Source organism: Aplidium turbinatum, chromosome 8 (assembly GCF_918807975.1).
Source record: "Aplidium turbinatum chromosome 8, kaAplTurb1.1, whole genome shotgun sequence".
Lineage (NCBI taxonomy): Eukaryota > Metazoa > Chordata > Ascidiacea > Aplousobranchia > Polyclinidae > Aplidium > Aplidium turbinatum.
In genome coordinates this window covers 24712903-24740241 of record NC_137479.1, presented here as the reverse complement: position 1 = coordinate 24740241, position 27339 = coordinate 24712903, and the positions used below count along the sequence as shown (strand labels likewise).

The 27339-nt window shown below is 36.5% G+C and overlaps 2 protein-coding genes across 2 annotated transcripts; both read right to left on the bottom strand.

Annotated features, from left to right (window-relative positions):
- Nucleotides 1-1174: 1174 nt before the first annotated feature.
- Nucleotides 1175-26193, bottom strand: LOC145775861 (differentially expressed in FDCP 6-like). The gene is made up of 12 exons (XM_082587245.1): nucleotides 26058-26193; nucleotides 25044-25267; nucleotides 22980-23099; nucleotides 15690-15899; nucleotides 7857-7982; nucleotides 6211-6336; nucleotides 5211-5357; nucleotides 4828-4984; nucleotides 4282-4415; nucleotides 3228-3391; nucleotides 2755-2884; nucleotides 1175-2016 (listed from the first exon to the last, which is right to left on the bottom strand). Exons 1-12 carry the CDS (start codon nucleotides 26191-26193, stop codon nucleotides 1807-1809), a joined length of 1884 nt encoding a protein of 627 aa, XP_082443371.1. The 3' UTR covers nucleotides 1175-1806.
- On the bottom strand, nucleotides 18176-20314 carry LOC145776353 (uncharacterized). Its single transcript, XM_082587749.1, has 4 exons — nucleotides 20150-20314; nucleotides 19611-19817; nucleotides 19150-19276; nucleotides 18176-18549 (listed from the first exon to the last, which is right to left on the bottom strand). Exons 2-4 carry the CDS (start codon nucleotides 19752-19754, stop codon nucleotides 18515-18517), a joined length of 306 nt encoding a protein of 101 aa, XP_082443875.1. The 5' UTR covers nucleotides 19755-19817; nucleotides 20150-20314; the 3' UTR covers nucleotides 18176-18514.
- Nucleotides 26194-27339: the final 1146 nt, after the last annotated feature.

Genomic DNA, 27339 nt, shown 5'->3' with positions numbered 1-27339 from the left:
AACGCTGTTTTGACAACATACTTCGGCTAAATAAGACATAGGCTACCGGTGTAGGCCTACCTCCATTATCAGTGAATGCAAACCCTTCCTGGAAGCAGCTGACTGGATGACTAATGGTCTTTCGCTGCTCCTAGTTAATCAGATCGAATTGTTCAACACTGAGAGCGTGCTAGCGTTTCTTTATGTTTGTGAATTGTGTGTTATTGTGATGTAAGCTTATTGTATACTACCGTATGATCTGATTGGAAAATAAAGTTAGGCTACTTCTCTTTTTCTCTAGCCTATTGTCCCCCTATTCTGGTTTAAAAAAATTCCCAGACAACAAATCAGTCGTTTTTCACATTGATTCAACGTCTGCAGACGTTGAATCAATGTAAAAGACGACTGATTTGCTGTCTGGCTTATTTCCATCTTTATAGGCTACCGTACTTTTTTTTAGCCTGATGACATTTTTCTCGACAAAGCTTTCACACATTTGAACTCTGCAGCGTTAATTACTTACAGAAAATGATATTTGACGCTTTAACTTGCAGTAACATTGTTGAAAATTATATTTTAAACTGTAGAGCTACGGTAGAGAGCTCTAAATCATTTTGGTGCTGCGAATTCTTCGCTGCAAACAAGACAACAGCCAAGGAATCACGTGGTTCCGCAGAGCGATGCAAAATCGCAGACTATTTTTTCTCATAAATGGGGACTCCCTATCTATTGCCCAATTTGCACGACAACTAAATTGTCTAAGAAAATTTTTCTGAAAGTTTATAGAGCTGCATAAAAAGGTCTGAAGACCGCAGGTTGGCCATCTATGGAAAATAGGTTACTAATATAGTGTGTGTTAATTAAATGTAAGCCTTTTTGATGAAATCAAATTGACTTATGGTGTTGTTGTTGCCTAATCATAAACCTAATCTCGCTCACAAAATTGAAGAAGCATTCCAAAGGCTTGCGGTTCATCGACTACTATGTTGATATGATGCGAGCCGTAAATCTCCTCAATCTAGCGCAGTCAGTGTGATAAACATATTAAACCTGTATTTCTAACAACATATGCTGCATGCGTTTATGACGCGTATGGGGCAAACCAACAAGCAACAGCATCGTTTTTTTACTGAAAAAAATCCTTCATAATGTCCAGAATATAGGTAGTTTCTTCATTGAGCCCAGAACATAGGAGCAGTGTGGAGAGAGTACAGTAAGGACACACTGTCAAGAAAAGGCTTGTCCTTTATTTTGAATACCAATGCAAATAAGATGTATACTATGAATACAATAAAGCTGCTGATTAAGCTATGCACGTATTGTTACTAACACTCTGTTAGTCTTTAGCTATTGGACTAAAACTGCGTTTTGATGTTGGTAAACAGTAAAATAGGCTATACACAAAACGTACACCAGTTTAAGCAAGCTTCTTTAACTAAACAACTTTGTTTTGTTAACAAATTTACTTAACGACAAAAAATATTGAGCAGTTCAAAAGCTTAACAATGAGGCTTATGGTGTAGAAAACGTAGTTTCAGAAGAAAAAAACTATTTGGGTTTGTCATAGTTCAAAATAATACCTAAGTTGACCCACAATCACTTGAAGGCAAAGATTTTCGAATACGCGATTCACCAATCACGCTGATACTACAAAATGTGCTTTATAACATCTCTGGTGCACTTTTTCACAAGAGTAAGCTACTGTTGATCTGCAAACATCAAGACAAAAGTTGTCTGTCATCAAACTGTCTCACTCACCAACGTATCCTATATTAACTACCAAGTGACCTATAAACAAAACATATGTATAAACTTAAAATAAAAAGACTAAGTGTGCAATGCCACGTCAGGAAGTGTGAGCATAGTAGCATCACTGGATGTCATCGATGTGTTTTCTGAGAACGAGTTGGAAGATTCGTGATTATGTTTGACAGATTGTGATGGAAGACGAAGAGTTATCGATGGATTATTATCAACCACATTGGAACAGTCATCAGGTCCCAAGGATGACACTAGAATGGGAGTTTCCTGAAGAATCTGTTAACAAAGCGGTGAAATTACGTTAATGATTACGTTACAAAGACATGACACTTTTAGCAAAGAATTTTGTTTGTTTTAGATTTTTTTGTTTGTTTTGTTATCTTTATCCTGCATTGCGGGAAAGCGGACTTGAGCGCTATGCATCGGTGTACGCCTTCCGATGTACACCTGACCCACGCTGCAGCCGACTGCAATGTCTGTTTCCGGTTGTCTACTCTACTTATGACTTAAATTTGGTACTACCCATTACTCGAATTCGATCACTGGGTAGAGGCAATTATCGTAAAGTTTCTTGCCCAGAGAAACAACAGCAAGTGCGGGTGGCTGGAGTCGAACATGCAGGCTCTCGACTGCGAGCCCAACGCGCTTGACCGATAACAGTAGCAACATACAAAGTGTTGAAACGGTAATGACGAATTGGTATATTCTTTACTTCACAAATGTATGTAGATACAAACGACCTGTTTTACCCTGATGCTGCGGGCTCGCTATGGTACAGTAGTAGCGGTTTGCACTAGCTTTTGGTACATAGTTTCCTAGTCATATGAAATAACGAAAGCGAAGCTCAATTTATTGCATATTATTATTCTTGATTTATTCTTCTAAAAAAGCGCAATCATTTCTAGCAAATTTTGTTACATTAACAACATCTTAAAGAAGCATGCTACAGCATATTTATTTGACTAGTCGACCAGACTTTATGTAAACTAAAGTTTAGCAATTAAGTATGAAAACCTCCAGCTCGCTTTCCAGTTGAGCTTCTTCCGCTGAAAGTTCTTGCAGTGATTTTGAATCGTCTTTTTCATGCAGCCAAGAGTCTTCAATTATTCGTCCCAGCTTAATACTTTCTTCGTGACTTGTAAATCTGTATTAGTTATAATACGCTACGTCATTAAACTCGTAGATGGTAGTTCATTACTTTGAAGCAAGTCAAGTCAAGTCAATTTATTTTGTTTCAACAGCGCCATGTATTGACAAACAAGCAGAGTAGATGTAATTGTCAAAACAATGCATCGTACAACTGTTGGTTAAATTATGGCCCAATCAGGATGGTAGTGAAAGATCATAAGCAAACAAACAAACATAACAAAGTATGAAAAATAGTGGTTACTCAAGTAGACCGACTAGTTGCATCTTATTTACAAAAACGATAGGCCAACGTTGAAAGAAAAAAAGTTTTCAACGTTAGACAAAAGTAAGTTACTTACAATTTCATCAACCTCTTCTCTCTTTCTTCTTTATTGTGCAACCTCCGCTGGAGCTGAATCGACTCGAGCCTGTCATAAATTTTATCCATCTTTGTCATAAAGACCATTTGCTCTTCACGTTGCAAAGCTCTCTGCTGCAGCCTTTCCTCAATAGTTGATCGCCTCTGAAAGTAACATAAAAACACGTAAAATGCAAATAGTAGTCTCCGCTTATTAAGCCCATGGTTATAGGCTCAACCGCTTATTAAGCCCAGTTTGGTCTGCTCCGGAATTACTTCCATTTATTCCTGTAATTGTAACGCCGCTTTTTAAGCTCAAAACCCGCTTAATTAGCCCAGTTTTTGGTTACATTTGCTTGGATTGGAGTTATGTAAAAACGTCACAATTTACTATTTTTTGTAGCCTATTGCTTTTAACGATTTCACTCGTAATGACGCTGCTGACTCTGTTCTCAATTCAACTGTTTCACCACAAACCATTTAACCAGGATCTCATTTCACTGGATTGTACTCTGGTTGTACAAAGAGCGGCTCCTTGCAGACACAACCAGCAAAAAACGCAATTTTTAGGATTTTCAGGTTGAACCGATAGTTCTGCACAGTTGTGAACAGATTTAGTAATTTTTAGCCATAGTTCTGTCGGCTATGGTCAATTGTGCGTATGGAAGTGGCAGAGATTTGTCTTCCGCTTAATAGGCCCACCCGCTTAATAAGCCCACAATCGTCCGGTCCCGAGGTGGGCTTAATAAGCGGGAACTACTGTAGCACCAACTTTGCAGTTTTATCATTATATAGATGATCGTGGCAGTTTAATTGAGCTGTGTAAATGAATTAACACTCTAAATCTAAACAATATTTTTAAATATGTGTTTTAAGAAATACCGTACTGTATTTCTTGAAATCCCTTAAATAAAAATCTTGAAAATTCGAAACACTTTTAGAGTTATTCAAAGACTGCATCTATGAAAGACGTCTCCAGCGTTTTCACTTTTCAACAGTTAATCACACTTGTTCGTCTGTCACAATTTTAACAACTTTAAGTGCAAATTACTGACTTTTTTTGCTTCTTGGAGTCTTTGATGGGTTTCTAAAACATCCTGCTTTTTCTTATAAACTTCTCGGACGCTTTCCCTTCGATTGAACCTCTCCAGTCGCCTTTCGCATATCTCTCCTGTCTTTGCTGACATGCCTAAAGATAAATGATGTTATTATCAGATAACTAGAAAGTGTCGGCTTGTATTTTAATTGTTGAATTACGGTTTTAAGTTGAACAAAAACCCTTTTCATCCATGGTAAATCTGTTCACAATTGCAGGTTGTGAAATCTTCTTGTCTTAAATGTGACTTGCAGTTTTAGTTACGCTTCTAACAATTTTTCAGGCGAAATTAGGTAGGCTACCATCAAAACAGCTTCAACGTCTCTTAAATTTACAGAGTCTTTTATTTTTAACTAGACTAGAGTAAACTATGTGTGCTTGCCTGCAATAAATCTTATCTTTTCCGTTTGAAGTAGATAAATGTTTACTCAAGAGATATAAGCTATACTATATCTAGCTAATAAAAAGCAAAAAAATAACCTTCCTAAAAACAATGCGTTATTACCGGCTCTGTGGATTTTTATTGCAACGTTGGCTAGTGATATCCACGAATGCGACGAATTAGAGTCGGAGCAAGAAAACTCATGCTCACAAATGATTGTGAATCCTTCTTTTTCCACTACACGGAAGCGATGTTTGTGAGAGGAAATGGTTGGAAGAGACTGAATGAAAAACAAAATTAGTGATCTTATGGTTAAGGGGTTGCATTGAAATAAACGTATCGAGATCATATTTAAATGTTGTATAAATTTAGTTCAACTGCTCAAAGAATGAGTACTTGTTTAAAATAGACAGACATACGTAGCCTAACCCAAGAATGAACTTGGCATATTGTTCGAAGCATAGTTAAGCGTTTAAAGATAGCCAAATACCTCTTCAAATACTTACTTCAACATGCATGTTGCTATGTAAGTTAATTTCCTCTTTGACAGTTTGGCACAACACTGTATCGTAACATGTCAATTTTGAACTTTGTAGAACACTCCATCTTTTCTTCCATGAATCACTTCCTGCTTTTCTTACCATAACCCAGCCCTGAAAATCAAATAACTGCGTGTTATATGTAGCGAATACACAACTATAGTGATATGCACCGATAGAGAGCCTATATGCAAATAAAAATTTCATAAACAAAAAGCAAGCGCATGACTATAAGAAAACATTGTTCGATACTTCACAGTTCTAATAGGCTATGGGTATAGCGTAATGCACGTAGCCTACACTTTGAAATAAAACTGTTCAGTTTTATAGTTTGGCCTCTGGTAGACTTGGGTTCGATTTCAATTTTGGTCGTTTCGGACTTTGAAACACTCTATTTTGCATTTTTTTGCCAATACAAATTATTACTATTATTTATTTGCGTCAGACAAAGCTGTTCATATCCAAAACAAAACAACGAAATATACACACACTGCAAATGCACAAAGGCCACAAAGAGCCTATTTGGATGTCGTCAGTTTAAGAGCTCACTAAATATCTACTGTTACAAATTTACATACAATGAGCGTTGGAAGAGTTAAAAGTATTCAGAACGATAAAAACAATCAGAAATTAAGTTGGAGTAATAATGTGCCCACATGGGCATGACATATATAACAAAAGTTCTAAATAATCTTTAGAACACCTCACACTCTAGTCATACCACGAGGATAAATAAATCACAACTAGCCTACTACTGCTATCATTAGTCCACAGAGCTGCTTGCAAATAAATCACCGATCTAAAAAGCTGTTCAAATGAGCAGGATCGTGCGTGGTTTCATTATGTATTCGACCATGGGTTTTCAACATCAGTGAAAAGACAGTTTTTCCAAATATTTCAAAAACACGTTATGCTTAAATGTATTGCAAAAACTAAAGAAAAAATTTTTAATAAAGCTTTAACTTACAGCTTTTACAACTTCCTGGTACTCCATCAAGCAGAGCCTTCTCACAGCTTTGTAAAAGAGATGACTATTTGCCATTTCGACTCCCACCATGTCTGCTATTATCGATAGCAATTGTTGAAAGTTTACCTGAACAAATATATAGATCTCGAAGTGATAAAGGTCACATAAGAATTCCTAAATTTAATCCGACAATTTTCAATGCAATAGGCCTATGCACATTGCACAATTCACGATGCACATAGGCGATTAAAAACGCAATTGAATAATCATAATGTGCGTTTTTACGCTACATCCATACCAAATATAGCCTACGTTGCTCTCGGCGTTTTACAAAGCAGACAGTGCGAATCCTTATAGGCTACTAATGGCCTGCAGCAATACACTAATCCTAAAAATAAGTAATTAAAATCTGACTGTAAAGTTTTTAAGATTTTCGAACCATAGGCTACTAATCATTTAGAAAACAAGCATGGTATCAAAATTTACAGCTTTATGTGTCTATTTAAGTATTATTTACGTTTATAGCAGGCGACGATTTCCTCCTATAAGATTTAATTAGCACTTCATTGTATTTAAATACGTGTATGTGACTTTATACTTATTTGACTAATTAAGATTCTAATAATCGCTTTGCTTAAAAAGCAATTGCATAATCGAATCACAATTGTAGGATACCTCTTAGTAGAAACTAAACTATATACAGATATAAAAATCTATAAACAGATTCCAGGTTTAACAAAAGGTTATATTTTACCTTTTATATAGGCGTTGATAAAGTAATTGAAGAAAATTTTTTGTGGAGTGTCATAAAAGCTTTCAAGGAAACAAACTGAACGTGTTCATGATTTTCAACTAATCCTCTCATGATCGAATTGACTTGGATGATTTGATAGCTAATAATAACACTGGTCTACACGATTTTTGCTCTGTGAACTTTGAAAACTGATTTAGAGTAATTTTGGGGTGCTGAATCCGAATATGACCTTAGATTTATGCTATCACGTCAGGTTTGTGAGATATGATAACAGCATATTGTTACTTTTGTCAAAAGTGGAAGATTTGACGTTGCGTTTATTGCACATACACATTGTGCAAGATCCAGAAATCCAGGCCATGTGGTGCATAAGTAGCTGAAATACACCTACCAATTATAATTTTGATACCAATTTGTTTTCTAAGCAACATTATTAACAAGGCAGTAATAACAAGCTAAAAGGGAGGCTATAAGTGTAACTGACCCCCTCCCCCCGTCAATGTTTTGCATGAAACCACAAAGATTTAAACAAGCCTATGGCAATGCTTGTTCAGTAACCATATTTAAGCTGTTTTGGCCTGTCTAACACTAACCTTTCGTTACAGCACTGCATATGTTGGTGGTAAACGCAACGCCAAATCTTCCACTTTTGACGAAAGTAGCAATTTGTTGTTATCATATTTCACAAACCTGACGTGATAGGATAAATCTGAGGTCAGATTCGGATTCAGCACCCCAAAATTACTCTAAATCAGTCTTCAAAGTTCATGGAGCAAAAAAAATTCTTTTTTTGTAGACCAGTGTAATTAATTTATGTATGACAATTGACAATTGTTGTATATTGCTAAACATAGCCTAGCCCTAGTTGGTATGGTTGACAATTGTAGCTTGCCTGCAAAGGAGGGCTGGGTTCAAAATCCTCTTGTTTATCAAAGTCTTCATTGAATAGGGAGTCGTCTGGAGTGGAAATCCATGGCATATCAAGGCAGGCAAGTAGCTTGCGTAAGAACAATTCAGTCTGAAATAATAAATTCAACTAGTTCCGATTACGCAGTTTCGTAGTAAATTTTGGCTTGTAATAGCCCAGTCAAATATTTTGCCAAAACTATTTTGACTAATTTCTACAGCATTTCATAATGTAGTTTCGGGAGAGAGTTTGCTTTTTTATACCAAAGACAGGCAAGACACAACAATAACACAGGGTTGAGCATTACAACAGTATATTACATATTTACAAATAGTTCAACATTCAAACGTTTTCGACTTAACTTAAGTCCTCATCAGGAATCTGTAAATAATTGTAGGGTTTTGCCTAACTTACTGTCGTAATTTGGTTATAAAATAAAAGGATAATTTAAAAGAATATTGAGACTCTAAGTCTCTAATTTAAAAGTATACTTTAGAAGGATAATTTAGGCTTCTGGCTGTCTAGTCTAGGGGTATGACTTCCTACAAAAGGCAAACGAATTAAATAGAATCATACATTTTATTGTTTATCAATATTACAAGTTTTAGTATTCGGGGAGTTGAGAAAATACCTAACTAATTTAATTTATTGAGACGGGTGTCGGGTGAGTGACATTCTCCCGGCGTGAATTTAACCTTCTCGTTCTAAAATTCAGTCCGTTCGTTTTGCTAGTCAAATTCCGAATGCCTGTCATTTTCAATTCCCCGCTTACTTCATAATATACCGGTAGAGCCTTTTCATCAATAACAGCTATCGTAAGAATCAAGGGAAAAGCTATACCGGTTTCATAGTTATGTCGCTTTAGAAATACAGATGTGTTGAGCTAGATTCTGTGTGAGTGGCGTTTGTTAACAGGAAGCTTGACTTATGTTCTATGAGAACGTTAGGTTTTGAATTTGCAGCATTGAAATGCATTTTGCAATACTGATAATTTTCGGTTAAATGTTAAAATATAATTTTGTTAGTTAAAAACATGGTACATGTTACACACTTCCCTCCTTACGGCAAAATAACAGATAAATAATATTACAATAACTCGGTTATACATGATGCAATAATATATAGGTGTGTGGTTATAAGATATGTTTTTTACAAAGAAAATTGACAATTGTAGGCTAACAATTGCTAGGGGAAGACACATGACCCCCCTCCTTTCGTGGGATGAGGAGATTGGACGCACACATAAGTTAACAAGTAGTCAATAACGTGATTGCAGGGATAACAGTCGTTTATCATAAGAGATAAAGCGATGTCTTAAGTTCCCTGGAAGCCCTTTGGCTTGGTAGGCTACGATATAGGCTACAATAATTGCGGGACTGTAATAGGCTACAGTAGTTGCGGTTGCGGGGGTAACAGTCGGTTATCGTAAGAGATAAGGCGATGTCTTAGTTCCCTGGAAGCCCTTGGCTTAGTAGGCTACGATATAGGCTACAATAATTGCGGGACTGTAATAGGCTACAGTAGTTGCGGTTGCAGGGGTAACAGTCGGTTATCGTAAGAGATAAGGCGATGTCTTAGTTCCCTGGAAGCCCTTGGCTTAGTAGGCTACGATATAGGCTACAATAATTGCGGGACTGTAATAGGCTACAGTAGTTGCGGTTACAGGGGTAACAGTCGGTTATCATAAGAGATAAGGCGATGTCTTAGTTCCCTGGGAGCCCTTTGGCTTGGTATGATATACACAGATTGCACTTGCAAGATAAAATACACAAATATGGTAGGTTAGGCTATATAGGCAGGTGAGTGTCCTTGATTGTTCATGCCCCGCGTCCGGGGAGATAGGCTTGACACTCATAGAAGCAACCATAATAATAATAGAATAGCGGTGTGCTACGCGTGCGCGAAGGTTGTACTAGCTAGACAAAGATGGCGTTTGTGAGAGTAATGTCTTTGAGGACCAGTTATGCTATACAGTTCAAGCATGTTGAGTTCGAGACTATGACAAGCAGTGCTGATGAGCAGTTCAGTTTATGTCTGTTGACGGATGATGAGCAGTGAGCACGACATGAATGAGTGGTCAGCTTGTAAGGTCGCAAGCTGTAAAGCAGACGTCTTGGGCAGCTGAATGCTGCGGCGATGTTGTTGAAGTAGAGTGCTTCTTGTGTGAAGAAGGTTTGAGTGCGTAACAATGCAACTACTGTGCACGGTAGTGCAGTTTTACGGCGGACATGGGATTGACCATGTTGAAAGTTAACGATGCAGCTTCGGTGCATGTTGGCGGCTATGAGGTTAGCCGAGTTGACGTCGTCTGCGCAGAGCTTCTTTAAGTAAAGGCATCTCTGAATAGAGGCATCTCGCGTGGAGGTAAGTTGATGAGAGTCACCGTGTGGTGGCGATAGAGAACTCTGTCGTGTCATCCGTCGTAGTGCTGTAGTCTCTCAAGGTCTCTTGAGGTCTCTCAATGTCTCTCGCATCTCGTCGTAGCAGCAACCTTGTCGCGAGGTGGCGCTTCTGCAAAAAGCGATACAGAGTAGCATTCGCAAGGTACATGTAATAAGTAAGGTACGTAGGCTACACGGTAGTATAACACAATAACAAAATATAGCATAAAATTGTTCAAACCACTAGGCGACATGATTTAATCATGGCCGCAGATGCCAGCTTATGAGGTTCTAGAAGCTGTTCAAGTGTGAGAACAGGCAGGAAAAATCGGTAGACTAGAATGTAAGTATGTACAATGTGATACAATACAGGAAATACAATGTCAGTGAATGAGCGAAGTCGTTGAGAACGAATAGCTTAGTTAACGTAGGCTAGGTGAAATGATGAGCACCTAAAATTGTAATAAAATGCAGTGAAAAACAGGTGGTGATGCGATATCAGTGAATGAACAATGTCAATGAGACATGGCGTAGCTTGAAGTACGATATGTAAAAGCGGTAAATAATAACATAGGGTAAATGGAAATACTACGTAACATGACAGTGTCATGGCGTAGGCTAAGCTTACGGCTAATAGAATTATGTAACAGGAAACAGTAATGGTTCAATAGAACATACCGAGATAAAATCGGTAGGCATAAAACGTCTAGCATGTTTTGTAATGGTTAATCAACGTTTGAACGACGTGGGATGAATGGTGTTGTTTAATCGATTTCAGAACGTGGCAGCGCTCCTGCCTTATCAAAAAACAAAAGAAATTACATGGCCAAATGCCAACCAAGTTTTTACACACAAGGTTCCATATTCAGGGTAAATAACTGTGCATATACTGCAATTCCAAACAAAAGAAAAACAGCGGCTAAAATAACTAAACAAAATTTCTCAAATCATGCTAGCTCCTAATAATACTAAAAAATGGGGGGAACGATAACAACCTTATGTGTCCAGGCGGCTTCGCATGATTTCCCCTTTCCTTTGCCCCAGGGAGTTGCACGAACTGATAGCTTCAGCTGAGAACGTAACAGGGTACCAAAGTGTCTCCTAGCCGGAGTAAAAAGACGCACAAAAATTACGATGGTTGCTTGGGAGCGAAACCACAACGCTTTGCAGAGCGGTGCCTGCACGTCTGTATAAAATAAGATTGGGACGGGGTGTCCTGCAATCTGCGATGCCGAGTAAGGCAAAATAAAAGGAATATTAAAATGAGCTAAAAATTTAAGTTACATTTGACACTGTGAATTTTAAACAAAAAATTACATGGTTATGTTTCCCTGAAAAGGCAACTTGTTGGTAATTACTAATCAGTGAATCTAATTATTCTAATGTGAACGTTTAAAAATATTAAAAGTGGCAAATGGCGCTTCGGTATGTAAATAAATTGTTGACATCGGCGTTTAAATGGGCTGTCTGCCGCTGAACAATTCGCTATTATTACTTCCCATAAGCAAACAACAAAAATCAGTTACGTTTGACAAGCAATAAATTGCCGGCGTTGCGCTTAAAAAGTACAGTAGGCTGCACATAGTTTGTTGGCGAATCAACGTGTGAAATATTATCAAGTTACATTATTTTAAAATATATTGATGAGTACGTGTTTTGCTTTATTTTTAACAGAGATTTTCTTCGGGCCATAATGTAGACCGTAGGCTAAAAACTACCATTGAATTGTGAAATACATGACAAGAGATATTGCGGCAATTGTAACACAGAATTAAGGAAAAACAAGTACTTACCAGATTTGTCATAGCTGTAGTTTGGAGAAAATCTTGCTAAACTTACTTTTCTGAGTGGCGCCAAAGTAGGACGCAAATTATTTATTAAGCTTTTATTCATTTTCAACAAGACTTAAGTTCAAAGGTCACCAAATGTGGCAACATTTATATTATTTAATGGTTTTATAATTTAATTAATTATATTAAGACTGTCTAACTATCTCATAAACTTCTATATATTTTGACTACCCTAAAAATTTTTCACAACCTAAAAATTTTTTACTTCCCGGACGAGCCCCCAGTGTAGGGTTTTTACGATCTCTGAAGCCCCTAGTGTAGGGTTCTGCCTAACTTTGACCCCAGCGTAGGGTTTGGCTGTCTAATTTGTCGTATTATTTTTTATAAAAAGGATAATTTAAAGAATATTGAGACTCTAAGTCTCTAATTTAAAAGTATACTTTAGAAGGATAATTTAGGCTTCTGGCTGTCTAGTCTAGGGGTATGACTTCCTACAAAAGGCAAACGAATTAAATAGAATCATACATTTTATTGTTTATCAATATTACAAGTTTTAGTATTCGGGGAGTTGAGAAAATACCTAACTAATTTAATTTATTGAGACGGGTGTCGGGTGAGTGACATTCTCCCGGCGTGAATTTAACCTTCTCGTTCTAAAATTCAGTCCGTTCGTTTTGCTAGTCAAATTCCGAATGCCTGTCATTTTCAATTCCCCGCTTACTTCATAATATACCGGTAGAGCCTTTTCATCAATAACAGCTATCGTAAGAATCAAGGGAAAAGCTATACCGGTTTCATAGTTATGTCGCTTTAGAAATACAGATGTGTTGAGCTAGATTCTGTGTGAGTGGCGTTTGTTAACAGGAAGCTTGACTTATGTTCTATGAGAACGTTAGGTTTTGAATTTGCAGCATTGAAATGCATTTTGCAATACTGATAATTTTCGGTTAAATGTTAAAATATAATTTTGTTAGTTAAAAACATGGTACATGTTACATAATTATAAACTACAATAAATTTCACTTCTTGACAGTGACTACCGTAACTAACTAACTAACTAAAAGCATCGAGAAACACGCACGATTAAAAGCACTGGAGTGGAAAACATACAGACAGACGAAAAATTACATTAAGAAAAGGCAACTGCATGACTAAGTTACAAACGAATTTGCACCACGGAGTACGTGATGCAACTAGGCTAATAAATATTGAGGAGAATGGAGGCGCCACCAGCAAATAATTGTTTGTTTAGATTTGGATTGTAGCGTTTGATTAACAACGCTTCCTGAATTTTTGTGTCAAATTGGGATTTGCCTTTGCGTAAAATTTTAAATGAGTCAGCAGAGAATTTTTGATCTGTGCAAAAAGAACAATCCATGATATGGTCCTTGATGGCACTTTTCTTTAAGTCTCTAAAGTTCAGATGCTCCCGTACTCTCGTGGTCAAATGTCTGGTGGACATACCGATGTACGTCAATGCCGAATCACACGGACATGTAAAACAATATACGACATTTGAGCAGAGAGACGAAGGCGTCTGGGACTTTAGTTGAAAATACGAACTAATTTTAAATGTTTTATAAACAGGAAAAACGTCCACATCAAATTTATTTTTCATAAACTGTCCGATTTTACGAGCAAACGTTTTGGATTCTTTTCCCACAAACGGAATGGACAAGCAATGCTTCACATTTAACTCATTTTCAGCCTTTTCTTTTTGGTTGGAATTCTCAGAGATAAAACGATTCAATATTTTCTCAAAGTACAATTTTGGATAACCATTATTATAAAACATTTGTTTCAATTTCTCTATTTCAATATTAAAAAGAGCATCATTGCAGCAAATCATTTTAGCCCGAGCTAATAGGCACAAGATCAAACCAGACTTCCATTTCAATGGGCATAATGCATCAAAGTTCAAAAACAAACCAGAATGAGTTGGTTTGCGCCAAACCCAAGTATCAAATCCAGTGGCATTAATTTTAATTTCAACGTCCAAAAAAGGAAGGGTTTCACGTGCTTTTTCGATTGTAAATTTAATGTTTTTATGTTGAGAGTTCAGCATATCTAAAAAGGTTTCACATGAGGTTTCTTTATTGAATACCGCAAAAATGTCATCAATGTAACGTAAGAACAACTTCGGGTGAAATGCTAGATGTTTTTCAAATAATTTTGTTTCCAAATGTGCCAGAAAAAAATTAGCAATAGTAGGGCCCAATGGAGATCCCATGGCCACACCGTCAATTTGTTTAAACAATTGGTTTTTATACATAAATATGCCTTCGGTAGCTAAATTCATTAACTTGACAAATACGTCACGCTTGAAAGGTAATTGAGTTGGTTTTGTTTCCGAATAAATGTAGTCAGCAATGATGTCAACAGTCTCTTTCAAAGGTACGTTCGTAAACAGAGATTTAACATCAAAACTGACCATCATCTGTCCAGAAGACGGAGAATAATCTTTTAGTTTTTCTAAAAAATGACTTGTGGAGTTAAGCATATACGAATTTGGAATGTACGGTTTAATCATGCTATCTAAGAATTTTGCCAGTTCATATTCCGGAGAGCCTATCATAGAAACAACAGGCCGAAGAGGGTTACCTTCCTTGTGCACTTTTACCAAGCCGTATAATTTACCGGGGTTACTGCCCGATGGAATCAGTTTTGTTATCAATTGTTTGTCGAAGTCTTTAAAGTACTTACGGATGTAGTACGCAATTGACTTTTCTTTTGAAATGATGGGATGTGATTTGCCGCTGTCTGAAATACGTTCAAACTTCGATTTATCATTGACTATAGAGTCCAGTTTCAGATAGTAATCCGAGGTGTTTAAAATTGCTGTCCCTTTTCCTTTATCAAATTTACAGATCTTGATGTCTTTGTTTTTTGATAGAGTGTTCAGAGTTCGGTGTATTATTTGATTTCGTTTTGACGAGCAAGCACGTTTTGCATCAGACATGAATCGTTTAACCATAAACTTAATTTCATCCTTAGATTCATCGTCAAGCGTGATTTCTTTTTCTTTCCTTGCCGAGTAAATTAGTTAGTTAGTTAGTTAGTTACGGTAGTCACTGTCAAGAAGTGAAATTTATTGTAGTTTATAATTATTTACAGATTCCTGATGAGGACTTAAGTTAAGTCGAAAACGTTTGAATGTTGAACTATTTGTAAATATGTAATATACTGTTGTAATGCTCAACCCTGTGTTATTGTTGTGTCTTGCCTGTCTTTGGTATTTCATAATGTTGGAGTGAAACTATTTATTTTTTTTTGTACTTTTTTTTTACGACAATTTACCATTTAAATGCACGACAAAACGAGACGCACTAAAGCACTACATACCAATATTATTATTTTAGATTTGTAGCATCGTAATCTGAAAATAAATCAATCAAAACCGAAATTAAATCAGATGATGCGTTGTGGAGGAACTCATTCAAAAGTTAAATATGAAAAATAAACTTAAAACATAAAAAATTGCCTATTTTAACTAGGCTACATTTGCTCTCGTAGCACAAACCTCTGCTTTTGTCACAGATAACCAGTTCCACTGTTTGCATATGGTTGTAAAACAATAGTTCAAAACTTAACCAACTAACAATAGTTGTTACCAGATGTACGTGAGCGTGGTACAAATGTCAACTTACTTCTTCATAATCCATGATTGGTGGATATGTTCCAGGCTCAGTCAATTTGTTAAAGATGCAGAACAAATAATAAAGAGCGTCACAAAGATCAGTAGGAACGACGGAGTCTAAATGATCCACAAGAGGATTGTTCAGATACTTGTGTTTGCAATGCCCCCAGCATACAGAGCACAACTCCTCAGTATTGAGAACTTTGTGCGAAGTGGTGTCCTTGAAAGATAAATTGATACTGAACCGCAATATTTTGTTAATATTTAAATGTCAATGCCATTTGTGTTTCGGCTGCATAGCCGAGTGGTTAAAGTTCTAGACGACACTTGAAAGAACGCCAGTTCGACCCCGCTCAAAAGCATGCGGCTGTGTCTTTGGCAGGACAAGGCATGCCTGAAAGTGCACACGAAGATTGGCTTCCTTGTCATCCATTTTACTTAATTTAAATCTTCAGCCATCTTGAGTAGGGTGGCTCGTTTTTGAACTTTTTTTTTAATTCTTTCGGGGTAGTGGGGAAATGGTGCCAATGAGTGAGAAAACGCTCATGACAAAATTTGAGATTCGTAAAAATTGTCTTCAGCCTCCTTATGGGGCCCAAAAATCGAAAAATGGCGTCAAAAACGCAATTTTTTTCAAAAATATTTTTAGTTTGGGTAGATACAATATTGTTTAGATATATCTAATTAGCCTAAGAAAAAAAATTGGAGTCATTTAAACTATTCCTTCAGCTTCCTCACAGCTTCTGAAAATTTCCATTTTGCTGAAAATTTCGCATTTTTGTTGGTGGTTACATGATTCATAATTGCGTTAGACATTTTGCCAGCTATAAAACGTCATTGTATTTCTCTTTATAGACCTGCCCTGAGCTGTTGCATCATTTTTTAATGAAATTGGTTTGATTTGGTAGGAAAAAGTGACGTCTTTTATTTGAATTTACGTCACTGACAAAGTTTGTAGTTATGTAGTTAGTTATGTAGTTAGGCTATGTAACACAAACAAAAATGCGAAATTTTCAGCAAAATGAAAATTTTTAGAAGCTGTGAGGAAGCTGAAGGAATAGTTCAAATGACTTCAATTTTTTTTAGGTTATTTAGATATATCTAAACAATATTGTATCTACCCAAACTAAAAAAATTTTTGAAAAAAATTGCGTTTTAACCCCATTTTTCGATTTTTGGGCCCCATGAGGAGGCTGAAGACAATTTGCTACGAATCTCAAATTTTGTCATGATTGTTTTCTCACTCATTGGCACCATTTCCCTACTACCCCGAAAGAATTTAAAAAAAAAGTTCAAAAACGAGCCACCTTAATCTTGAGTAGGTCTAAGCCTGGAGAGGCTGTGCTAGTGTAGCCTACTATTTGTACTGTAGGCTACAGCATTATAGCGTATCATGCGTATGTTATAAAAAAATTCTTAACCACGCTTGTCGCTTTGCTTGACCTCCATCAATAGCCAATAGGCCTATACACTGTAAACGAAAAAGGCTCGAAAAAGAACCTATAAGGGAGCTACTGCGAATGGGGTTCTTTTTAAGAAAAGAACCCTTTAGGGGGTTCTTGAAAGAACCTATAAGGGAGCTACTGCGAATGGGGCTCTTTTTAAGAAAAGAACCTTTTAGGGGTTCTTGAAAGAACCTATAAGGGAGCTACTGCGAATGGGGTTCTTTTTAAGAAAAGAACCCTTTAGGGGGTTCTTGAAAGAACCTATAAGGGAGCTACTGCGAATGGGGTTCTTTTTAAGAAAAGAACCCTTTAGGGAGTTCTTGAAAGAACCAATACAGGGTTCTTTCAATTACCCCCAACGGGTTTTTTTCTTAAAAAGAACCTTTTTGAGGTACTATTATGAACCTTCTGAACGTTCGATAAAATACCTTTCAGGTTTTTTTCTTATTTAGTACCTTTTTGAGGTACTATTATGAACCTTTGATAAAATACCTTTCAGGGTTTTTTTTTATTTAGTACCTTTTTGAGGTACTATTCTGAACCTTCTGAACGTTCGATAAAATACGTTTCAGAGTTTTTTTCTTATTTAGTACCTTTTTGAGGTACTATTCTGAACCTTCTGAACGTTCGATAAAATATCTTTCAGGGCTTTTTTCTTATTTAGTACCTTTTTGAGGTACTATTATGAACTCTCGATAAAATACCTTTTAGGTTTTTTCTTATTTAGTACCTTTTTGAGGTATTATTATGAACCTTCTAAAGGTTCGATAAAATACCTTTCACGGTTTTTTTCGTATTTAATACTTTTTTGAGGTACCAACCTTCCTATGGTTCCAATAGACACCTTTAGATAAACTTACAGTGCTATAACTGATGCTTTAAGGTTTTATTGAAAAAGACGGTTACAAAGCAAATACCTTCACAAAACACGATTATCAAGAAATCGTGTTTTGTAGAAATGAACAAGTGTAAAGAAAACGAAAAACAATGAAGCATCTTCATTCTTTACATATAGGACGATAAAAAAATACAGACCACAACAACTACAAAAATTATATAGGATGATCGATAGCTTTTAAGGAGCGCAGAAAACGTACTTGCAACAACGAGATACCGGTACACGTTTTCTGATCTCCTAAATACCTTCCGAGCATCCTGTATAATCACTGCCCATTACAATTTATTCACAAAACGCAATACCTTGCTTGTTACCTCCACATCTAAATGTAAAATGTGGGTAGAGAAAAAAGACAAGGTATGCTTAATGGATTTGGGGTACTGGATGTTAAACACCCAGTAAGTACTCATCAGCACGGCCACAGCATCCACTAAATTATCCATGCCAATTACTTGACACCCGTCAACCATGACAGTGAAGCCATCTTCTTCTTCAAACTGTATAACCGGATATGTTGATTCTGGATTCTATAACAAACAATGAGCATATTATATGTCAACTCAATGGCCAGCACAAGTGCGGGCATTGAGCAACATTCACTTCACCAAACAAATAGCCTACAATGGGTGGGAGACACACAACCAAGAGCCTTTTACTTGGTATCACATTTAGCGATTATCAATCAAGTGCGATGGCTCGCCATGCAGGACATCAGTAATGTTCTTAATCAACTTTTACATTCTTAATTAGCTTAATTATAACCACCAATTTCCGTAACAAAGCATGCATTGAAAATTGATGCTTATAGCATTGGTTGTGATGTAGCCATGATAACTCTCATGAAAGAGTGACGGTACCGTGAGTATAGCCAGCTTGGATTAAACTAGTTCTTCTCTAAAAAATGATCTATTATTATCTATTAATTAATAGTTGCTATACATACTGTACGAACTACAAATTAGGGAGCGTTCAACGTCAACCGGTAACTGGGGAGGGTACCTGAAAGTTGATATTGGAGGAGGGGGTGAAAAGCTGGGTGACGTCAATTGTAAACCCTTCTCTTCAAGCAAAAAAAGATAGTTTAAACTTAACTTGATATAATGAAAATGCAAGTTTAGTTATGTTACCTGTTAAGTTCAGAATGTCCGCCGGCAATTTCTGCTTTTTAACGTCCTGATAAAAACGGTGGTGGCTAGTTTCTGAGAGCAGTTCAACACAATCTTTTTGCACCAGACTGTTCATTTCTTCGATCATCTGCAAAGACAAAAACCTCAAATTAACCTTCACATACATCCACGATTTCTGTTACTATATAGGATATATTAAAACTCATAGTATAAACACAGGGTCAGTTGGATAATAATCCTTAAAGGCGAAATATATTTGTCAATTAATCAGGCTTCTGTGTTTATACTGTGAGTTTACTGCACTGAGCTAACAAGTTCCAGCAGCGATCGCCTGATAGTTGTCGCCTGATATATCTGATGTCAGCTAGATCCCAGTCACCTTACTAACCAGTACGTCACACTGGCTTTAGTCTTTAAATAGTGCCGTATATATATAAAAATGAACGTAATGTTCAACATACCCAAACAGCGGTTCCCAACGACAGATATTTCGCTTGCAGATCCGCAACCGACATTTCGTTCCCATTGTGCAAACACGTGGATCGAGTGCACAACATTCGGTCGCGAATCAAGCCGTTGTTGCGACAGCTCTCCCCCTTCGCCATCTCCCCTCTCAATTGTTTCAAATGACGCTCAATGTTGAAAGCATCTTCTACCTCGCCAACCAACTGTAAAACACAACAATTAGCACGCACACAACCATAGATACAAGGTTTGCAGTAATAAGGTTTATAGTAGAGTAGACATTGACAGTTGACGGGTATCCAGATGCGACGGTTTCTGAAGACAATATTTTAAATTGTAAATAGAAACAGAGGATTAACTGTTGTTTTACAAAGTATAAAGTTGTTGTTATTGTATAAAGAAGACCACGTTGCGTAATCACAAAACAACAGACGAGAACATTAATCTGACGTGAGAGGATCCTTAGAATACAAACTTTTAACCAGTATATCGCCAAAGTACGACATAATTAATAATATAAAGAACAGTATCTTACCAACTAATTGTAGCATACAGATCTTCACGAGTTGATTTCTGCACTTCGATAGTTGGCATAATTACTGATACTATCTTATATATGCAGCAGCAGATGTCTTGACTCTATGTCTATACACTAATCTAACTATCGTAAACTGTGAAATGCGTTGTAGTCACCACATACACTGGCTTGACCGGTAAACTGGTCTGACTGACCCGTAAACGTACGATAACTAGTAGAAATTACGTCAAGAGACGCACAAATGCTTCCTTCAGCTTACAAAGACGAAAAAAAAGTTTTCTAAACGACGACTTCAAGCTTGACTGAACAGCGACACAAAACGATAAAAACACAAGGTTGTTTTGATAATTTTACGTTAGTTTTTTGTTTCGCCTACTTGTGTTCCTTTATTTCGTCATGCGTTCTTTATTGTTTTGCACTCTCTTGCACTGATCGCCAAAAGAAAAAAGGATTCGTAATTGGCAAATCGGTTTGTATTGCATTCGTTCTAAAATTGCTTATTTCAATATTTCATAATTTCAAAGACAGTCACAAATCGAAAGCTCAAAAGTTACAGCGCAAGTGAAATTGTCTAACACGCACATTAAAGTAGCCTAAATTAATGCACATCAAGCATATTAAAAGCACAAACAAAAACCAAATCAAAAATCGTGTGTCGTTTCATCTCATTTTACAAATGTTGTAGACTATGTTTTAATCATCATCATCATTCGTTCAGTCGATTGGAATTGTCGGTCACGCAATATGCCTTCTCTCTTCACAGCTGTACAGTTTTGCGTTTATCAAACCTTACTGCATCAATATCGGATTGCCCATGCACAAACTGTACAGTCTTGCCTTTACCAAAATGTAATGCACCAATATCAGAATCAACATATCCGGTTATACAGTTTGAAGAAGAAGATGGCTTCACTGTCATGGTCAACGGGTGTCAAGTAATTGGCATGGATAATTTAGTGGATGCTGTGGCCGTGCTGTTGAGTACTTACTGGGTGTTTAACATCCAGTACCCCAAATCCATTAAGCATACCTTGTCTTTTTTCTCTACCCACATTTTACATTTAGATGTGGAGGTAACAAGCAAGGTATTGCGTTTTGTGAATAAATTGTAATGGGCAGTGATTATACAGGATGCTCGGAAGATTTTTAGGAGATCAGAAAACGTGTACCGGTATCTCGTTGTTACAAGCATGTTTTCTGTGCTCTTTAAACGCTATCGATCATCCTATGTAATTTTTGTAGTTGTTGTGGTCTGTATTTTTTTATCGTCCTATGTAAAGAATAAAGATGCTTCATCGTTTTTCGTTTTCTAAGGTTGGTACCTCAAAAAGGTATTAAATAAGAAAAAAATCCTGAAAGGTATTTTATCGAACGTTCGGAAGGTTCATAATAGTACCTCAAAAAGGTATTAAATAAGAAAAAACCTGAAAGGTATTTTATCGAATGTTCATAATAGTACCTCAAAAAGTTATTGAAAGAACCCTGTATTGGTTCTTTCAAGAACCCCCAAAGGTTTTTTTTTCTTAAAAAAAAGGGTTCTTTTTCGGAACTTGTTTCGAAAAGAACCCTGCAGAAAGGTTCTTTTCGAAACGTTTTTTTTTTAACCTTTTTCTGAGATTCTTTTAGCAACAACACTGTAAAGGAAGAAGGCTCGAAAAAGAACCTTTTAGGGAGCTACTGGGAATGGGGTTTTTTTCTTAAAAAAAAACCCTATTCCCAGTAGCTCCCTAATAGGTTCTTTTTCGAGCCTTCTTCCTTTACAGTGTTGTTGCTAAAAGAATCTCAAAAAAAGGTTAAAAAAAAAACGTTTCGAAAAGAACCTTTCTGCAGGGTTCTTTTCGAAACAAGTTCCGAAAAAGAACCCTAGGCTTAGGGTTCTTTTGGCAAGCAAAGGGTTCTTTTTGCAATAAAGAACCTTTGTTGTTAAAAGAACCCTAAGCCTAGGGTTTTTCTCGAAAAAAGAACCCTAAACGAACCTTTTTCGAAACAAGTTCCGAAAAAGAACCCTAGGCTTAGGGTTCTTTTGGCAAGCAAAGGGTTCTTTTTGCAATAAAGAACCTTTGTTGTTAAAAGAACCCTAAGCCTAGGGTTTTTCTCGAAAAAAGAACCCTAAACGAACCTTTTTCGAAACAAGTTCCGAAAAAGAACCCTAGGCTTAGGGTTCTTTTGGCAAGCAAAGGGTTCTTTTTGCAATAAAGAACCTTTGTTGTTAAAAGAACCCTAAGCCTAGGGTTTTTCTCGAAAAAAGAACCCTAAACGAACCTTTTTCGAAACAAGTTCCGAAAAAGAACCCTAGGCTTAGGGTTCTTTTGGCAAGCAAAGGGTTCTTTTTGCAATAAAGAACCTTTGTTGTTAAAAGAACCCTAAGCCTAGGGTTTTTCTCGAAAAAAGAACCCTAAACGAACCTTTTTCGAAACAAGTTCCGAAAAAGAACCCTAGGCTTAGGGTTCTTTTGGCAAGCAAAGGGTTCTTTTTGCAATAAAGAACCTTTTTTGTTAAAAGAACCCTAAGCCTAGGGTTTTTCTCGAAAAAAGAACCCTAAAAGAACCCTAAACGAACCTTTTTCATTTACAGTGTACTGTATATAGGTCCACTCCATACAAATGACTAAATTAGCAATGTGAATTTAGCTTATTGATCCTTTTTCTAACCATCACAACCATAGCAATGAATGCAGACCACATTAGCCTAACAATCAGGAAAAAGGTAGAAGTAACAAGAGACGTGTTTAAAAATATTAACCGAAATATTAGCAAACAAAAAAGTTCATTTTTGATGTGGACCATCAATGAATTGATTTTGTCATAACAAAAATAGTTTCTCTTACCAATACGTATTGTCTGTACTTTGAAAAAGGCACATAAGAGTATTCGATGAATTGTTGTTGTATGGCTATGCTTGTATGATGCTCCTCACCCAGCAATGGTGATAATGATGCTGACAAATTCTGCAAAATAAAATATTATCTTTTAAAAGAGATAACGAAATATACTGTAGGGCAGAGTGCTGAAGTAGACCTTGATATCTCATAACCTCTGTTTCGATTTCTTCATATTATGGAAAATGAAAAGTTACATAAAGATTCTTCATTTAGCATGTGACCGAACGATTAAACAGAACAAGTAGCCTAAATACAATCAGCCAGGTTCGAAAACTTGCATAAATTATTGATAAACCTTTCACCAACGTAAAGGCGGCTTCTTTAGTATCTTATTCAAACAGAATAAAATGTCTGTTTGAACAATCTTATTCTTTTTGAATAAGATGCCGAAGAAGCCACCTTTGCGGTGGCAGAAGCTTTATCAATAAATTAAACAAGTTTTTGAACCTGGTTGATTGTATTTACATCTGCTGCATATTTACGCTTGTTATTTTCATATAAAGAGGTAAGTAAGAGAATAAAAGCTTTTAAATGAACACAAAATAAAAATGGCCGCAGGGTGCACAACAAACACAATATTAATATTGCAAATCATAAGATCAAAACAACTGCATTGGACAAAAGCTTCATTTTTAGTTTGCTAAAGCATTATACAAAGGTTAGCCTACTTGTTTAAGCATATATTTATATAGACTACCAATAGATTATACTTTGTAGGCTACTGTATGACTTGAGAAGTAGGTCAACCAGCAGTCTACTTTACGTTAAGCATCAGCTTTATCAATGTTAAAATAGCCTACAATTAATGGTGGCAACAAAGATTTTTTAAAGTTTAAACAGTAGGCTACGAGAAGTAGGGGAATTTAGAAATGGAAACAGTTTTACAAAACTCTTGTTAGTAATAAAATGTAAAAGTGTAGCCAAATATGTTTGCAACAGAATAATTTATAAAACTGAGTCAGACCAAATTTTGTGTCACGAATATATTGATGTAGGCCTACATGGAAATGAAATTACAGCAGCTTAATACTGTCTTGCTTTGTGAAACAGTAGGCCTACCGTACTATAACTAAATTTCGGCTATTAATTCTGTGATGCTAGTTTCTAAGAACGACAATTTAATGATGTAGCCTACCAGGCCTCATTAATACTCCAGCAACATCCTTTCATTGACTGATGTATCTGCAATTGTGCAACTCCAAATAAAAAAAATAAAAAAATAGTCGTTGTTGGCGCTTTATCCTTTGGGGCCTGGGGTCTATGCTTTCACCACCTCATGACTGAGAATGTTTCCTCGGACTACACCCAGGGGCGCCGGAAGCGGGGGGGCAGGGGGGGCGAATGCTCCCCTGCCCTCAAATTTTCTCTGGATTGGGGGGCAGGGGGGGCAATGGTGCCCTTTTAAGGCCATGTAGCCTAATTAAGCTACTGCATATTTTGCAATATAACAATTTCTGTTATTCGCTTTTAGTCTAATTATATTCTTTCATTTTTGCCTCAAAATAATATTCACGACACAAAATTCTGTATCATAGTAGGTTGGTTACATCATTATAATATATAGTATGGTGCCCTTTCGTGCCATTGTTCTTTGTATACCGGACACTTGTATAATTACTCGATGGTGAGCTGATAGAAAAGCATCATCGCTATATCTTATCTTAAAACTTAAAAAAAAATTGGCCTTTCAGCAACAAAAGTGCCCTTTTTTCATAATCCTGCCCCCCCAGTCAAAAATCGTTCCGGCGCCTCTGACTACACCGAAATATTAATGAAGAGAAGCCAGACGTTCTGCTTTGTTTGTAGGCAGAGTAACTTTAGATATTGAAAAATCAATAATTTTGAGCTTCTAACGCTATAGGTTTAAATAGTTTTTTGAACCAGTTGCTTCAGATTGGTCAAGCATTTCATTGCCTATGACTTATATGTTTCACATAGCTTTAAAATTGCCGCAGGCTACTTAAAAACAATGAGAAAAATGATGATCTACAATAGCCTACATAATATTACCATCACTCTTCCCAAGAGCATCTGGCCATTGGAACGCGTATCTTGAGCAGAAAAGGCTAACCAGAGAGGATTTAAAGTGTTGTCGCTATAACATTTGTGGAGGAGTGAACTCTGTTTGCTTTTGTGGATTGGTGAGTAATTGTTGTCTTTGTTGAGATTCCACGAACTTGTGTTTTCCCTTGCAATGCAATTACTCAACACGTCAGAGACTTGCAGTTGGCTCACTAAAACAATAATTGAGTATATGATATCATTACACTGGTCAACAAAAAAAAAAGTTTTTTTTTTGCATGGGCTTTGAGAACTGATTTAGGGTAACTTCGGGTGCTAAATCCGAATCTGGCCTCAGATTTATAATATCACGTCAGGTTTGTGAGATATGATAACAGCAAATTGCTACTTTTGTCAAAAGTGGAAGCTTTGGCGTTGCCTTTACCACCAACATATGCAGTGCTATAATGAAAGGTTAGTGTTAGACAGGCCAAAACAGCTTAAATAAGGTTACTGAACAAGCATTGCCATAGGCCTGTTTAAATCTTTGTGGTTTCATGCAAAACATTGACGAGGGTGGGGGTCAGTTATACTTTTAGCCTCCCTTTTAGCTTGTTACTACTGCATGGTTAATAATGTTGCTTAGAAAACAAATTGGTATCAAAATTAGGCTATAGTTGGTGGGTGTATTTCAGCTACTTATGTACTACATGGCCTGGATTTCTGGATATAGCACAATGTGTATGTGCAATAAACGCAACGCCAAATCTTCCACTTTTGACAAAAGTAACAATTTGCTGTTATCATACCTCCCAAACCTGACGTGATACGATAAATCTGAGGTCAGATTCGGATTCAGCACCCCAAAATTACCCTAAATCCATTGAAAAACTCCATGCAAGAAAAGTTGTGTTGACCAGACAAAGTTATAAATTTATTGAGTAGATTTATTCACAAAAGAAGTAGGCTACGGTACCCTACTGATGTCGGAATGTTTTGGTCCGAAAGATAGCCTATACTTACGTAAAACATCTTCGATTTCAAAATTAGGTGCAGGAAGTTTTGGTGCATCCAACACAGATTGGCCTAAAGTTTTACTTCTCATCTTTACAGACGACAGCCTTTTCATGCTTTTCTTTGTTGATTTTCTTCGCTCCATATTTTTATACAGTTCAGGTTTGTTTCACTTCAGTTAACCAACAGGAAATCTTAAATCTAATGCTGATATAGAACAACATCTGGTTAGCAGACTGCAATGCTAAAACCAGCGGCTTTGACAAAAAGGTTCAGGAGTACTTTTGGATCCGGAGCCAAGATTACTTTAGAGCTCTGAAACCTTTCCAGGAAAACGAAACCCAAGAAAGCACCGCCTATTGTTATTATTATTCCGATTTAATCTTATTGTGGTACAGTGCGTTGGTATTAGCCTAATTTAGACTTGCTTTCAAAGACAACTCCGTCTTTTTACTACCCCTTTTCTTAACGAATTAATCAAGCACTTCCCGTACTTGAAGTAGCTTGATTTTTTTAGTATCGGGCCACTATTTTTTTAACGGTTCTGGCCAATACAATTTAAACCAATCAGCTGTAGCCTACTATATGTGTGTAGCCGACGTCTATTTTACAACATGAACAATTTGGCATATTTAAACAATGGCTTTTCTTAACTTTAGCTTAACCATGGATCACGGAATTAGTGATCTAATTCAGTGATCCATGGCTTAACGTCATTTTAAGAGTAAAATCGTTTCAAAAATTGACTTGAACACAAAATATTGCATTCTCACTAACGGTTCAAATGCAGATAACAAGTGAGTTTAGTTTCGATATAGCCAATCGGCGTAGGTTAGCCTATCACTTCTTTAAAATTAGGCTACAAAACAGAGAACCTTGCACATAATCTGATAAGAAAATGTAGGAGTTATGACTTTTAAAGAAAATATTTCAATACAAATTAGTCTTCTTTTCGTTTCAAAACCGTTAAAGTTACTAAGCTACTAAAAAAATTCCAACAAAGTTTGCAGATATTTGGCAATAAGGTACTCAAGAAGAAAACTTGCCGTCATAACCACATTCTCATTCTTTTGTTTTATCCACTACACAATCTACAAGTGGAAAAACTTTTGTGACTGCTACTTTCTTCAAGAGACAATAGGAATTCCGCACATCTGTTTGTGACTGATTTACAGCATAAGTCTGGTTACATGTTATATCTCAATGGTCTATTGGTATTAAGTACGAAATTGACAATGAACAACTTATTAGAATTACAACGTCTTAAAATTATTTTTTGTAGCCTACATTG

Coding starts and splice junctions, on each gene's coding strand:
- LOC145776353 (XM_082587749.1), bottom strand. CDS start 19,754: ATGGCGAAGGGGGAGAGCTGTCGCAACAACGGCTTGATTCGCGACCGA. Junction 19,277..19,610: donor CGTTGGGAACCGCTGTTTGG/GTATGTTGAACA, acceptor TTGTCTTTGCAG/ATGATCGAAGAAATGAACAG. Junction 18,550..19,149: donor GGACATTCTGAACTTAACAG/GTAACATAACTA, acceptor TGTTTGTTATAG/AATCCAGAATCAACATATCC.
- LOC145775861 (XM_082587245.1), bottom strand. CDS start 26,193: ATGGAGCGAAGAAAATCAACAAAGAAAAGCATGAAAAGGCTGTCGTCT. Junction 5,358..6,210: donor ACCAGGAAGTTGTAAAAGCT/GTAAGTTAAAGC, acceptor TTTGATTTTCAG/GGCTGGGTTATGGTAAGAAA. Junction 4,985..5,210: donor ATAGCAACATGCATGTTGAA/GTAAGTATTTGA, acceptor TTTTTCATTCAG/TCTCTTCCAACCATTTCCTC.